Below are 15,828 nucleotides of genomic sequence, written 5' to 3'. Positions count from 1 at the left end.
GGCGAGGCCGAGGACGTCGAGGAATTGGAAGTCTTGCCCTCCAGTCCCGTTTCCGAACACGAACCCGGATCGGACGAGGAAGACGAGTCACTCTTCCACAGAGGTGAAGACGACACCGAGGTAGGAGACGACGAGGAGGCCTTCGGGGCCGAAGAAAGTAGCTCCAATGATGAACAAGGCCTACCTGTTCAAACCGTTCAAACACCAGTGCCACAGCCTATGGCTCCGGTCGAGGGATCGCCTTCGGGCCTTACCCGAGACCCATCCCGCAGTTCTTCGGCCCCGCCCTCGGGCCCGGCCTCGGACGTTCAGCGGCAGCCATTACTACATAAACAGGCTGGTTTCCCTATCACAAAACCGAAACCGAAAGCTGCTCAGGTTCCACCGAAACCGAAACTGAAAGTAGCGCTGGTCGGATCGAGGCCTTCGACGCCAGCGCACCGCGTCGGCACCGACCGCACCAAGAGGGACTTCGGTGCCGAACTTGAGGCGGGCGACGTTGGAGTCGACAAACGGAAAAAAGCCATCGGCACCGACAAACCTGCTCGGCTACCGGCACCGACGACACCAAGGGCCGTACCGCCTGCTGTGTCTCACATCGCTCCCTCGACGACACCTAAGCCTCAGGTATCGAAGACTTCGGCGGTGATCTCTTCACCCCGACTCGATGACCCGCCGGCACCGAAAAAATCTACGGCCGCCTCTACGAGCCTGGCCGGTGCCAAAGCCTCGAAGGCGCCCCAAGTACGACCTGGTGTGACGCAAGGCAGCAAAACCACACCTGTCCTCCAGGACACGTCGGGCTCCGGTTCGGTCGGAGCTCCCGCAGCCTCTTCGGTGCCGACCAACATTACCTTCGGCTTGCCTCCGTCAACAATCCCAAAAATGTTCCAACTCAGGACACGGGTCACCCAACCTACGGTCACACCTGCTGAGACGTCTCCAGCACGTATCATCGACGCCGGCACTGGCAGAATGATTCTCCAGGACCGAAGGATAACTTCGGAGCCGCCATTGGACCCTTTCAGGATCCCACTAAAAAGGAAGTTGCCTGCAGAATCGGAACCTCTCCTTTATGAACCCTTCCATTCATCCTACCAGGATCCACACCGGTTCTCCCCCACACGCTCCGATACAGACGCATTGGAGGACTACATGGCTGACCAAGTCCCCTACCATGTAGACACGGACCCTGATGACCAGCAGGACCCTGATCAAACTTGGGGCGACCCTGCAGACCCCAGTGCACCTCTCGATGCACAGGATCCACAACTCTATGGGGCAAAGACATCTCCTACGGAGGATACTGCAGCGTTCAATGCTCTTATCGAACGTGCTGCCAATAACCATGGGGTGCAGCTTCACTCTGATACCATCGAAGATGACTTTCTAATGGACACCTTTGCATCCTCAGAAAGACATGTAAAGACTCTGCCAATGTTGAAGGGGGTCCTCAAACCAGCCAAGGAAATTTTCAAAGAACCCACCAGGGCACGAGTGATAAACCCCAGGATTGATAAAAAATACAGATCAGCACCTGGGGATCCTACTTACATCAGAGGACAATTACCACTCGACTCCATCGTCGTAGCGAATGCACGCAAGAGGGCACACTCTCAAACAACAGGTGACGCTCCTCCCCCGGACAAAGAGTCCAAGGTGTTAGAAACCTCTGGCAAGCGAGTTGCCGCCCAAGCTGCCAACATATGGCGCATAGCCAACACTCAGGCGCTCCTTGCTCGCTATGATAGAGCGCACTATGACACACTTGAGCAAATATTCCAACATCTCCCTGACCAGTTCAAGGAAGGCGCAGAAATGCTCATCAGAGAAGGACAGCTACTAACGAACGCTTCCATCAAATGCGCACTAGATGTTGCAGACACGGCTGCCAGAGCCATAAACACAAGCGTCATGTTGCGACGACATGCCTGGCTACGGATCTCAGGATTCAAGCCTGAGGTACAAAACAATATACTGAACCAGCCCGTCAACCCCGACTATTTATTCGGGCCAGAGGTTGACACCACCCTCGAAAAGATAAAAAAGGATACGGACACTGCAAAGTCCATGGGCGCACTACAAACTCAGTCCTTTCGGAGCGGCTCCTTTCGTCGCCCCGGAAACAAGGGAGCAGGTAGAGGACAGGGGTCACAACAAACATATAACAAAGGCAATACACAGACCACCTATGATAAAAACACCCGAGGTGGATATCGTGGCTCCAGCACAAAGGGCAGAGGACGCGGCTACGGCAACACCAGGTCCTCCCCCAAGAACAAGCAGTGACGCCCTCTCCCTTCCTCCCGACCACATAACACCTGTCGGGGGAAGGCTACAAAGGTTCCTGTCCACGTGGAATTCCATCACCACGGACAGGTGGGTCAAAGATATTATAAAATACGGTTACTGTCTGGAGTTAACCTCCACTCCACCCACAATACCACCAAGAAGCCGTCCTATGTCCTCAGAGCACTTAACGCTCTTACAGCAAGAAGTGCAAAGTATGCTCCTAAAAGGCGCTATAGAGGTCGTACCCATCCACGAGCAGGGTGCGGGAGTGTACTCCCTCTACTTCTTAATTCCAAAAAAGGACGGGTCGCTCAGACCTATATTGGACCTGAGACCCCTGAACCAGTACATTCTTTCAGAGCACTTTCATATGCTCACTCTACAGCAAGTCCTTCCGCTTCTCAAGCAGGGAGACTTCCTAGCCACACTGGACCTCAAGGATGCGTACTTTCACATACCCATCCACCCCTCACACAAAAAATACCTCAGGTTCACTGTTCAGGGGCAGCACTATCAGTTCAAAGTCCTTCCCTTCGGCGTGACAACAGCGCCCAGGGTTTTCACGAAGTGCCTAGCTACGGTGGCAGCACATCTACGGAGGCAGCATATACACGTCTACCCCTACCTAGACGACTGGCTCGTTCAAGCGAAGTCAGCCCAGCAATGTGCAAGCCACATGTCCCGCACCATTCACCTTCTTCACAGTCTGGGATTCTCACTGAATTATCCAAAGTCCCATCTCCAGCCCGCACACGTACAACAGTACCTAGGTGCGACTATAGACACTCTGGCGGCCACAGCTCAGCCAAATTTAGTGAGGATCGACAGCATACAACTGCTGATCTCCAAATTCAAACCCAATCACTCACTTCCAGCGCGAGTGTTCATGCAGTTGATAGGCATGATGGCCTCCTGCATCTTCATAGTCCCGCACGCGAGATTACATATGCGCCCACTTCAGGAGTGCCTAGCACGTCAGTGGAATCAGGCTCAAGGACAGTTAAAGGACCTAGTGTTGGTGAGCGGTCGGGCATACAACTCTCTGCATTGGTGGAATCCACAAAACCTTTGCAAGGGCCGACCGTTCCAAGAGCCTGTCCCACAAATAGTACTGACAGCGGACGCGTCTCTCCAGGGATGGGGAGCTCATGTACTCCACTACACAGTGCAAGGACTATGGACAACACAACAAAAGAAGTTGCACATCAACCTTCTGGAATTGATGGCAATCTTCCTAGCCATGAAGGCGTTCAAAGTACATCTATGCAACAAGGTCGTGTTGATCCGGACGGACAACATGACCGCAATGTACTACATACAGAAACAGGGAGGCACACACTCTCCACAGTTGTCTCATCTGGCTCAGAGCATGTGGAAGTGGGCCATTCAAAGGAACATGTTCCTCATGGCGGAACACCTCCCTGGCAAGGACAACCAGATGGCGGATCTGCTCAGCAGACACAGCCACCAAATGCACGAGTGGGAGTTACACCCATCAGTACTCCAACCGTACTTTCAGCAGTGGGGTCATCCGGAGATAGACCTATTCGCGACAAGCGAAAACGCAAAATGCCCAAGCTTCGCCGCCAGATTCCCACATCCGCAGTCGCAGGGCAATGCGATATGGATGAACTGGTCCGGCAGATTTGCGTACGCTTTTCCCCCAGCGCCATTGATACCGCTAGTGGCCCGCAAACTCCGACAACACTCCCTAACACTCGTCCTAGTTGCTCCCACGTGGGCACGCCAGCCGTGGTACACCACCTTCCTCGAACTTTCCGTGGTGCCGCATCAAAGGCTGCGGATCAAACCCGCGCATTTGACGCAGAACCATGGAGAGGTTCAGCACCCAGATCCGCAACAGCTGAATCTGGCGATCTGGCTCCTGAAGTCCTAGAGTTTGGCTATCTCAACCTGCCACCTGACTGTATGGACATCATCAAGGAGGCCAGGAGACCCACTACCAGAGCTTGCTATGCAGCCAAATGGAAAAGGTTCGTCATTTATTGCGGAAATAATGACATCAACCCGCTGGACGCATCCATCCAAAACATCATCTGTTATCTCTTACACCTATATCGATGCAATCTGGCGTACACCTCTATACGTGTCCATTTGACCGCAATATCAGCCTATCTGCAAACCAGGCAGCACCTCTCTCTATTCAGAGTGCCTGCCATCAAAGCATTCTTGGAAGGGCTCAAACGAGTCATTCCACCTAGTCACCCACCGGCTCCAATGTGGAACCTCAACTTGGTCCTCACACGCCTGATGGGTCCACCCTTTGAACCTCTACACTCATGCGAGATTCAATTCCTTACCTGGAAAGTGGCCTTCCTAGTAGCGATCACTTCCCTCAGAAGAGTTAGTGAACTCCAGGCACTAACCGTTCAAGAGCCATTTATTCAGGTTCACGCTAACAGGGTCGTACTACGTACCAACCCCAAGTTCATGCCCAAGGTAATATCGCAGTTCCACATGAACCAGACTATTGAACTGCCCGTTTTCTTCCAAAACCCACAAACTGTTGCAGAAAGGGCACTACATACACTAGATGTACGGAGGGCCCTCATGTACTACATCGACAGGACTAAACCATTCAGGAAGACAAAACAACTGTTCGTTGCCTTTGCCCCACACCACAAAGGTAACGCCATCTCCAAAGCAGGGATAGCCAGATGGATAGTTAAGTGTATTCAAATCTGTTATCAAAAGGCAAAACGCACATTAACTATTCCACCACGAGCCCACTCAACACGTAAGTTGGGGGCTTCCATGGCCTTCCTAGGAAATATTCCCCTGCATGATATATGCAGAGCAGCCACATGGTCCACTACACACACATTTACAAAACACTATTGCGTAGATGTGCAGTCAAAACAGCAGGCAGCTGTAGGACAGGCTGTTCTCAAAACACTTTTTCAGACCGCTGCAGCTGGCACGGGTAGCCGCCGCTAATAGAGGGCACTGCTATGTATTCTATGCACAGATATGAATTCAGCAGCCCACATGCCTCGAACTGAATATGCTACTTACCAGTATGCATCTGTTCTTGGCATGTAGGGCTGCTGACATTCATATCGCCCTCCCTCCTCCCCGGCGCCTGTCGCAGCTGCAGCTCTCAGAATTACTGCAAGCATGGTCATCACTTTCTGTATCTACTCCATCACTGCCACAATGGCGAAAAACAATCTGAGGATGGAGAGGATGCCCATGCGCACTGTAGTCCAGGGGAGGAGTCACCTATCCAAGGATACTTCGAAGACTCTTCCAGGACAACAACGTGCAAACATCCGGACCCAACACTAGGCGGCGATCTATGCACAGATATGAATGTCAGCAGCCCTACATGCCAAGAACAGATGCATACTGGTAAGTAGCATATTCCTTTCTGCAATATCATCGCCACCCTCTGGTACCCTTACAACATCAATCACCTGCCATTGTGAATCATTTTCATTATGGCCTAGTGTCTCGAAATGTTCAACCAATGGTGCATTGGCCACCTTGCATCTCGGGCAACTCCTATGTTGCCATATTCTTATCCTTATTTTCTGTGTAGTCTGATCAACATAAAACAAACCACAAGAGCATGTTATTGCATACATTTGTAGTATTGCAATTGGAAATATGCGAGTGCAGTTCTTAAATTTTTATGTACAAATAAATTCCTGTGTCTCTGTTGTATTCACATACACTGCAGTTACCACATTTTCGATAACCAAAAAGCTGTCATCCCCCAGATACCATGCAAAGTACAGGGAACTCTAGAGGATGAAAGACAGGCTCTCACCAGGTGATCGTTAATGTTTTATTTTTCTGGAATGTAAAAATGGGGTGTTCAACGGATACTTCCCCCACATTCAAAGTGTGTCAATGGCTTGCAATTCTTTTCTTTACTTGATTGTAGATGGGTGAAAATGTGGTGACAGACCATCCTCCCCATGTCATCCTTTAGTCTAGGGGTCAGGAGTGCCTCATGTGGGCAATACCATGCTCTTTTTGGTGATCTAGTGACAAGCCTCTGAGGATACCCGAGGATTGTGAAGCATCCTTGCAAGTACAGTAGTTTTGGTATATAGCAAAGCACATGCCTGTAAAACACTTTCGCTTGATAATGGTTTCTTACATTTATTTGTGTATATATGATTATCTAGTTGTTTAAAATAACAGTTTTGTTTCCTTAGCTTGCAAGAAACATATGAAGCAAAAAGGAATGAGTTCCTGGGAGAACTACAGAAGAAAGAAGAGGAGATGCGGCAGATGTTTGTACAAAGGGTAAAAGAGAAAGAAGCAGAGCTGAAGGAGGCGGAGAAAGAGGTAAAACTTTGCCTTTTAACATCTTCTGTTATTAATGCAGTAAACAATCGAAGACTTGGGAAGGCATTAAGATAAAAATACAACATTGCGAGACCAGGGCAAAAATAAAACCGTAATCTGTGCAATGAACTTTTTAACAACCATGTAGTTAAGGCTATACAGAATTGTTGCTGAATTGCTCACCAAAAACTACTGGACAAGGTTGATTTTAAATACGTCCTTTACATTTTAAAGCGGGAGTACTAAAACCTCTCTAGATACCTGCAGAAAGCCTTTTCAAATGTCGTTAGCAGCCTGAGAAGATTGGACTTTGCTCCACCTTCCCATACCAGGTTCAAGAGGCAATTCTGTTGGCTCTTGAACCAAGTTAATAAAATTGCAGATGTCATGTTGATGCAAGAAAGCATACTCGGTGGGTGGGCACAAGCCTATCTGGCAAGGCCTTGTAGTTTCTTACATAAAGCCAGACAGGCTTTGTCAAAAAACCACCAATAAATATAATCCAGTGTATTCACTATGGGTTGATTACGTTGGATCTCTCAGGGATTAAAAAAAAATATATATATATACAGTTTTCACATTGTCCAAAACAAGGCTCACTCACATTGGATCATAATAACTTTGCAACCAACCAGATTCTGCGTGTATCTTCAGTTTTATTCTTTGCCCAACGCGTTTCAGATATTCCAATCCTTGTTCACGGGCTGAGGATACATGAACAATAAAGTCAATCTCAAGGACTCTCTTTTTAAATACCCAAATGATTTTCCAATTATGCTCAAGTGAGCGCCTGATAGTTCGTAATGCAGTATGGGATAAGTAGTCCCATCATGTATCGCCAATACTTTCAATCCATAATACAAAAACCCTGATAAGTTATGAAGGCACTCAGAATGCAAGGTAGGTTAAATCCGCAATCCAATGTCCTGCTGGGCTCCGTATTCAAAGGGCCCCAGGTCCGCCATTACAATCTCGGCGGAGGTGCGCCTCGACAGCTGGACGGCCGCCAAAATACACAGTTTTCACATTGTCCAAAACAAGGCTCACTCACATTGGATCATAATAACTTTGCAATCAACCAGATTCTGCGTGTATCTTCAGTTTTATTCTTTGGCCAACGCGTTTCAGATATTCAGGGTATGAAGCATTGCATTAATATTGAAAGCGGCATTGTACAGAGAGATTTGCACTTTTGAAACTATGTTTACCAGCATGCACTGTTGAGCACGTGACACTCATTTGAGATTTATTAAAGCAGATTCAAAAACAGTTCACTTTAGTCTCGTGAGATCTCGGAAGGTGCTGCTGCCCGTGACCAAGGAAATTAATTCTGAAACGCGTTGGGCATGAAATAATGAGGATGAAATCTACTTATCTTTGCCCTGCCTGAGCTTTATTTGTGATCCTGGTGAGGAGTGCGCTTGTTGGGACAAACTGTGAAAAAGTATAAATATATATATATATATATATATATATATATATATATATATGTGTATGTATATATATATATATACATACATACATACATACATACTACCTTCTAAACCATTGTGCCCGAGACTTGGGCCTTTTTTGTTTCCAGAACAGATTACTTGGTGCGAGAACCACTATGCAGATACTTAGAAAGGCATTTGCAGATATGAGTTGGTAAAATACAAGAGTAGAGTCAAATTAACTTGGCCGAACAGGTAGTTCACATGCTAATACACCATTGTGTATAGATGAGGGTACAGCACATGGTGTTTTATATTTTTTAACCAGTGACCTTGGGGTAATTTTGATGCACTGAAAAAGGTGGTGAATATGTATCTGGTTTCAAAGTTTGAACACACAGTTTAAAACTTTTCTCAGGTAGTTACAATAAGCAGTTCGACAACTTAGTGACTGTTAAATGGAATTATTTTTCTCCTCTTGTAAAATTGACATTTATCTCTTTTGTTTATTCACTGCTACCTCAGCTGCATGAAAAATTTGACCGTTTGAAGAAAATGCATCAGGAAGAGAAAAAGAAGCTGGAGGACAAAAAGAAATCTCTTGATGATGAAGTAAACACATTCAAGCAGAGAAAGACCGCAGCAGAACTACTACAGTCCCAAGCACAACAAGCTGGAGGGTCGCAAACTCTAAAAAGGGAAAAAGAAAGGAAAAAGTAAGTATTTTGTATCCTTGGGCACTGGTGATAGCGTTCCTTTGGTCAGTCTACCTGGGTTCAGTGGTTTGTGCCATATTGGTGTCCTGGGCTAGCTTTTGCACCCTTGGATGATGAGTATTCAGTATTTAACCATCTTGGTATCACATTTTAGGCATACTATTTCTAAAATGGGATTGTTCCATACAGCCGGTTGGCCTCCTGCCCGACCATTTGCATCTGCCCAGCACCAAGAGATCAGATTATGAATTTTTTAAAGATCTGCACACCCCCTGAGAGTACATTGTGAAGAACTCTACCTTGGTGAGTTGGGACCCACACTATCAAAGTATGGTATGTCCTTTTTAGGACCCAGGAAGACCCAAACAATCATGCGTAAGTACATGACTCATATGAGCCATGTCCCCTTCAGGAAACCTGTCACTGAGGCTTTGCTTTAGTATCCATGCACTGTACTGGCAAATATAGTTTTGCAGCGTGAATCTTTCTGGATTCACTATGCTGTGCATTATTCCGCGATCTTGTGGTTGGGTCCGGATTCGTAGTCTTTTCTTTGTTTTTTTTTTTTTTTTTCGTAGCCCAGGTGGGCGTCGACGTACACCATTTGGTGCACCTCCCGTGACGTCGTCGTGCTTCCTGCGGAAGTCCCACCTTTGGGGCGCCATCTTCAGATTCTTTTTTCCGCCGTTGGGTCTGGATCGTCATCGGGAAGCTCCAGAATTACACTCGAAGGAAGAAGGAAGAAAAGCGAGTTTCGTCGATAGAAACACTAGAAGATATCCGGAAAGGAAAAGATTTCATCAGGAGCGCGAAGAAAGGAGGACCAGCGCCCTTTTTCTTCGACGGCCTTGGAGAATGCACGCTCAGAGACCCTGAGCGCAATGGACAAGACGCCATTCAAGTTCTGCCCAAACTGCCACCACAAGTTCGCGCAGAGAGACCAGCAACCGGTCTGCAACCTCTGCCTACCGGTCGATCACCAGAGTATCGACTGCAACGCCTGCTCAGCCTTCGCGCCGAAGACACTCAGGGTGAGAGAGCGGCAGAGAAGGGCCAACGCCAGCATGGACGGCAAGGGGAAGCCCCCGACGCTCTACGCTCTGGGCCTCTCCTCAGACGACGAGGACAACGTCGCCGAGACAGCCGAAAACTTCACGGTCGTAGAGACCGACAAGAAAAAAGAAGACGAGGTAAGAGAATCGTCGAGCGCAAAACAAAAAGTACCTCGACAACACGAGGGTGACTCGAGAAAATCTGAGTCAAAGTCCACGAAGGGAGCCCCGGCGCCGAAAACTTCGACGTCCAAAGGGGGAACCACGGACAAGAGGCCGAGCGGATCCTTAGATAAGGACTCCCCGGTGCCGAAAGACGCCGAAAGGCAAGGGTCGTCGAAAGCATCCCATGAAACGGGCCGATCGACGCAGAAAGAACGTTCGACGTCGACGCAAGGTTCATCGAAAAGACCCGCGGTCGACGCCGAAAGCATCTCCGAGATGGAGAAGAAGAAGAGGCGGCTCGAGGCCGAAATGGAGAACATCCTTCAAAGAAAGAAGGAGTTCGACGCCAGAATGAAGGAATTCAAGATTCCAACGGTTCCATCGGCGGACGTCGAGGAGGTCGAAGACGAGTTCGACGCCGAAGGGCTGACAAGGGAACTCGAAGAGGAAGAAGAGCCCTATTATGAGGAAGAAGCCGAGGAAGAAGACCAACGGTCGTTCTACGAATCGGCGGCATCTACCAGCAACGACGTCGAATGGCACGATCTCGACACCGAAAACCCGGAAGAGCCCGTGGACACGTACCCTTCGAGGCCTTCGCCACCCGACGACATCGGGGTCTACAATATGGTGGTCAGGAGCGCAGCAATGGCCTTCGGCGTCAAACTCGACGAGGAGAAACCGAAAGCCGATTTTCTCGTCGAGACACTGCTCCCCATCCAGACAAGGAGCCAGTTCCTCCCCATGCTACAAAGCGTGATGAATCAGGGGAGAGAAGCCTTCAAGGAACCTGCAACCTGCCGGTCGATCACGCCCAGGACAGAGAAGAAATATAAGCACTCCTCCCTGGACCCCCCTTACATCAAGGGTAGCGTGACCGCGGACTCCATCATAGCCTCCACGGCCAGGAGAAGGGCCAACGTACCAGCAACTTCGGGCCCACCCCCGGATAAGGAGAGCAGGAGGATTGACCTCACAGGAAGAAAGGTCGAGGAACGCCGCAATGCACTGGCGCATGGCGAATTCAAATGCACTCCTCAATAGACACCAGTACCAGCACTGGGATGAGATGGGGGAGTTAGTAAAGCACCTCCCCGAAGAATTCCGGCAGAGAGCCTCTCACCTGATAGATGAAGGCAAAAACATCGCCAACTCCTGTATAAAGACGGCGTTGGATGGGGCAGAGACTTCAGCAAGACTCATGGCCATAGGGGTCACAGAGAGGAGGCATGCATGGCTAAGAATCTCGGGATTCAAGCCGGAAGTGCAGAACAACATCCTTGGCACCCCCTTCAATGGAGAGACACTGTTCGGAGCAACAGTGGACGACAAGCTCACCCAGCTGAAAAAAGAAAACGAGACGGCCAGGTCCATGGGGGCCCTACAGCTGAGGGGAATGAGGCGAGGAAATCCCTCGAGAAGACCCTACGGTAGGGGAGGAAGCCAGCAGGGTACGTCGCACCAGGCGTTCCAACAAAGTCAGCAGGGTGAAGGTCACGGACAAGGTCAACAGAAGCAAACCTGGCAATATCAACCTCGGGGCCAGTCCTTTCGCGGGAGAGGGAACGGACGTGGCCAAAGGAGGAGAGGGGGCGAACAGCCCTCGACAAAGTGACTCAGCACGCAAGAGGACGCCTACCCTCGTCAGGACCCCAAGGGTGAGGCGCAAAAAAGTGTCATCAGGGGGAAGAGAAAATTCAAGAGCCTACGAGCATACGACACCAGTAGGCGGAAGACTGAGGTTCTACCTTCAGGAGTGGCGGCGTATAACCACAGACAAGTGGATACGGAACGTTGTGCAGTACGGGTACTGCGTAGATTTGGAGAAAAGACCTCCAAACAGGAAACCAAGGGGAAGACTGAGATCGGCCCAAGAACTGGCAATACTCAGAGAAGAAACGCGGAAACTCCTGCAAAAGGGAGCCATAGAGACAGTGCCGTTCAGAGAACGCAACAAAGGGGTCTACTCAAACTACTTCGTGGTTCCGAAGGTAGACGGAGACCTCAGACCCATACTAGACCTCCGTTACCTAAACAAGTTCATCAGAACGCAAAGGTTCAAAATGACTTCACTGCAGGAGGTTCTACCACAGATAAGGGAAGGGGACTTCATGGTCACCGTGGACCTCAAGGATGCCTATCTTCACATCCCAATAAACAGAAGGCACAAGGGCCTTCTAAGATTCAACATCGAACAAGAACACTACCAGTTCACGACCCTGGCCTTCGGATTAAAATCAGCACCAAGGGTCTTTACAAAATGCCTGTCGGCGGTAGCGGCGCACCTACGAAGGCAGGGAATACATGTCTACCCCTACTTGGACGACTGGCTGGTCAAGGCAAACTCACGCGGAAAGTGCGAGAGGCACGCAAAACGCGTAACAGACACCCTCACAAAACTGGGATTCTCGATCCACTGGGGAAAATCATCGATGGAACCAGAGCAGGTGAAGATTTTCCTGGGGGCAAAGATCAACTCCCGCAACAGTACAGTAGTGCCCAGCGAGAGGAGGACAGAGGCTCTACTGAAGGAGGCGAAGCTCTACCAGAAGGGGCGAGCTCTGACAGTGAGGGCTGTGAGCAAGATGATGGGGATGATGGCGTCCTGTATCCAGCTGGTGCCGAATGTGCGCCTGCACATGAGACCATTCCAGGAATGGCTACAACAACAATGGTCACAAGCAAACGGAAGCTGGGAGGATCTAGTGGTTGTTACGCACGCAGTGCAGGAGGAGATAACTTGGTGGAACAGAGGCAACATAACAGCAGGGAGAAGCCTGACACCACCAATCCCAACAGTGACCATTACCACGGACGCATCGCAGAAGGGATGGGGAGCACACATGGACAACCTCAGAGTGAGGGGTCTATGGGCCCCAGCAGATGCGGTCCGCCATATCAACTACCTCGAGTTGAAAACAATCCTGCTAGCCCTGAAGGCATTCCAGAGGCACCTGTTCAACAAGAGGGTGTTGGTCCAAACAGACAACACCACGGCGATGTTCTACATCAACAAACAAGGGGGGACACAGTCGTTCCCACTCTCATCCCTAGCTCAGGAGATTTGGAGATGGGCCATACCTCTCAGGATAGATCTACTGGCAATTCACCTACCGGGGAAGGACAATGTGGAGGCAGACTGGCTAAGCAGGCAGACCTCAGCATCACACGAGTGGGAGCTCAATGGCCAGGAAACGGAGAAACTCTTCCGGAGATGGGGGACTCCCACAATAGACCTTTTTGCAACACGCCACAATGCAAAATGCCAAAGCTTCGCGTCCAGGCAACCAGATCAGCAATCCAAGGGAAATGCCCTATGGATAAGCTGGTCGAGGACATTTGCCTACGCCTTTCCACCGATACCCCTGTTGCACAGAGTGCTCGACAAGTGCAGAACCAGCAACATGACCCTGATCCTGGTGGCTCCGCAGTGGGCGAGGCAGACATGGTTCTCACAAATTCAAGAAATGGCACAAGGCGACCCATACAGGTTCGAGAGGAGGAAGGACCTGCTCTCAATGCAAAACGGAGAGGTCCTGTACCCAGAGCCAGAGACCCTCAACCTGGCGGCATGGCTCCTGAAGACATAGAGTTCGCGCACCTAAGATTGCCGCCGAGCACGATGCGAGTGCTACAGGAGGCGAGGAAACCAACTACACGAAAATGCTACAGTGCAAAATGGAAGAGGTTCACTGTGTGGTGCCGGAAAAAGGGCCTGCAAAACAGAATGACAAGAGACTCAACAGTACTGAGGTACCTCACACACCTTCTAAAGAGTAACCTCTGCTCGAGCTCACTAAGGGTACACCTAGCGGCCGTCGTGGCCTACACCAGAGGTGAAAAAGGTGGAAGTTTCTTCAGCTCGCAGGTGGTGAGGAGATTCATGGAAGGAGCCAAAAGGATGGCCCCCCCGAAAAGGTTGCCGCCGCCGGCATGGAATCTGAATGTGGTCCTGACGGAGCTCATGAAGGCACCGTTTGAACCCATTCACAAGGCCACACTGCAAATGTTGACTATGAAAACAGCCTTTCTGGTGGCCATAACCTCACTACGCAGGGTGAGCGAGCTTCAAGCACTAACGCTGCAGGAACCCTACATTCAGATTCACAAAGATAGAATAGTCCTGAGAACGGACCCACACTTCATGCCAAAGGTAGTGTCGGCGCTCCACATAAATCAGGCTATCCAGATACCAAGTTTCTTCCAAAACCCGACTACAAACGCAGAAAAGGCACTGCACACCCTCGATGCCAGAAGAGCGGTGATGCACTACATTGAGAGAACCAAGGAACTCAGGAAGTCGAAACAGCTGTTTGTGTCCTTTGCTACTAGCTTCATGGGTAGACCAGTGACTAAGGGCACCATCGCAAGGTGGATTGCCCTCACTATTCAATTCTGCCACAAACAGGCTGGACAGGAGCTAGCGGAGGGGCCGCAGGCTCACTCCACAAGGAAGAAAGGGGCCACCGTGGCCTTCCTGGCGAACACGCCCATCCAGGACATATGCCTCGCGGCAACTTGGGCATCTGTGCACACGTTCACGAAACACTACTGCGTGGACATTCAGATGAACAAGGAGGCACAGGTTGGACAGAAGGTGCTTCAGCACATTTTCAACGACCAACGCTCATCTACCACCCAGCCGCCACAGAACTAGGAAAACCGCTACAAAATCGATGCACAGCATAGTGAATCCAGAAAGATTCACGCTGCAAAACGAATAGTTTCTTACCTGTCGGTGTAGTTTTGCAGCTTGAAGATCTTTCTGGATTCACTAGCGAACCCACCCACCTCCGCCAGGAAGATGAGGCTGGAGGAAGAGGGGGTAAAATGGAAAAGATCAAAGAAATACAAACATACAGATAAAGGAACAAGAAGGATTAATCAATCGCCTAGGGTTAAAAAAAAAAAAAAAAAAAAGAGGAAAGGGAAAAAAGAACCCGAAGATGGCGCCCCAAAGGTGGGTCTTCCGCAGGAAGCACGACGACGTCACGGGAGGTGCACCAAATGGTGTACGTCGACGCCCACCTGGGCTACGAAAAAAAAAAAAAAAACCAAAGAAAAGACTACGAATCCGGACCCAACCACAAGATCGCGGAATAATGCACAGCATAGTGAATCCAGAAAGATCTTCAAGCTGCAAAACTACACCGACAGGTAAGAAACTATTCGTTCTCTGGTAGGGATAAGTAAAAAGGCGTACTCCACTCACATAGGAGTGTGGGGCACTACTGTATGCCACACCTCAGCCATTTACAAATTTAGGAGAATGAGCTACTGGTTATTGGGCTCCTGGACGCAAGCCTACAAATGCTAATCATGCGAGTCTGGGATAAAACCCTTCCAAGGTCTGACCTTTTGCCACAAGCACTCGAACTAAATGCATACCAGTTTTGTAGAATAAAAGATGTCGGATCACAACTAGAAAAAGAAACAATATACTAGGCTAATATCTGCAGTTGGATAAACTTTCATTAAAATAGGAGTAAAACGTTTAGCCTGAAAGTCATCTCCAGCCACTGTGAAGAGTCCTTGGTCTTCATGTTGAGGGAACATGATAATAGTGTTATTTCTAAATAACAGTCTAGACCAACTCTGTAGCTTTATTGACGTAGAGAGAGGTGCAGGTCTATGTAGGTGAACTTGCATTTTGTTTCACTGGAACATCCCTGCTGAAAGGATCTCGAATGGCAGAAAGCGGTTTGCTTCATCAGGGAGACCTGTCCACCAAAACATTGATTAAAAACCTAGGGTACAAGCTATGCAGCAGACCTTGTCCTTGAACCAAAAAGACAGCACCACATGTCACCTGCCCATAATACTCTCACTGTTTTACACCCTATGATCAAA

General features: G+C 49.4%; 2 protein-coding genes across 11 annotated transcripts in view; both read left to right on the top strand.

The window, feature by feature from the left end:
* SEPTIN6 (septin 6) overlaps nucleotides 1–15,828 on the top strand; it is a 170,751-nt gene that overhangs the window by 130,024 nt on the left and 24,899 nt on the right. For 9 of the 10 annotated variants that reach the window (XM_085608060.1, XM_085608061.1, XM_085608068.1 and 6 more), the window contains exons 8-9: nucleotides 6,480–6,612; nucleotides 8,571–8,761. In XM_085608060.1, coding sequence (XP_085464186.1) covers nucleotides 6,480–6,612; nucleotides 8,571–8,761 — 324 coding nt within the window. Of the gene's footprint in view, nucleotides 1–6,479; nucleotides 6,613–8,570; nucleotides 9,239–14,730; nucleotides 14,879–15,828 lie in introns of those variants that run through there. The other variant, XR_014962237.1, reaches the window with a different exon arrangement.
* On the top strand, nucleotides 12,144–14,878 carry LOC146829397 (uncharacterized). The gene is made up of 2 exons (XM_085608058.1): nucleotides 12,144–14,666; nucleotides 14,757–14,878. The coding sequence occupies exon 1, from the start codon at nucleotides 12,239–12,241 to the stop codon at nucleotides 14,633–14,635; it is 2,397 nt and encodes a 798-aa protein (XP_085464184.1). The 5' UTR covers nucleotides 12,144–12,238; the 3' UTR covers nucleotides 14,636–14,666; nucleotides 14,757–14,878.

Source organism: Triturus cristatus, chromosome 5_2 (assembly GCF_964204655.1).
Source record: "Triturus cristatus chromosome 5_2, aTriCri1.1, whole genome shotgun sequence".
NCBI lineage: Eukaryota > Metazoa > Chordata > Amphibia > Caudata > Salamandridae > Triturus > Triturus cristatus.
The sequence above is the reverse complement of the archived record's forward strand: the minus strand, read 5'-3'. Positions and strand labels throughout refer to the sequence as shown.

Bases quoted from the DNA above. Each gene is read 5' to 3' on its own strand.
- LOC146829397 (XM_085608058.1), top strand. From the start codon at position 12,239: ATGCCTGTCGGCGGTAGCGGCGCACCTACGAAGGCAGGGAATACATGT.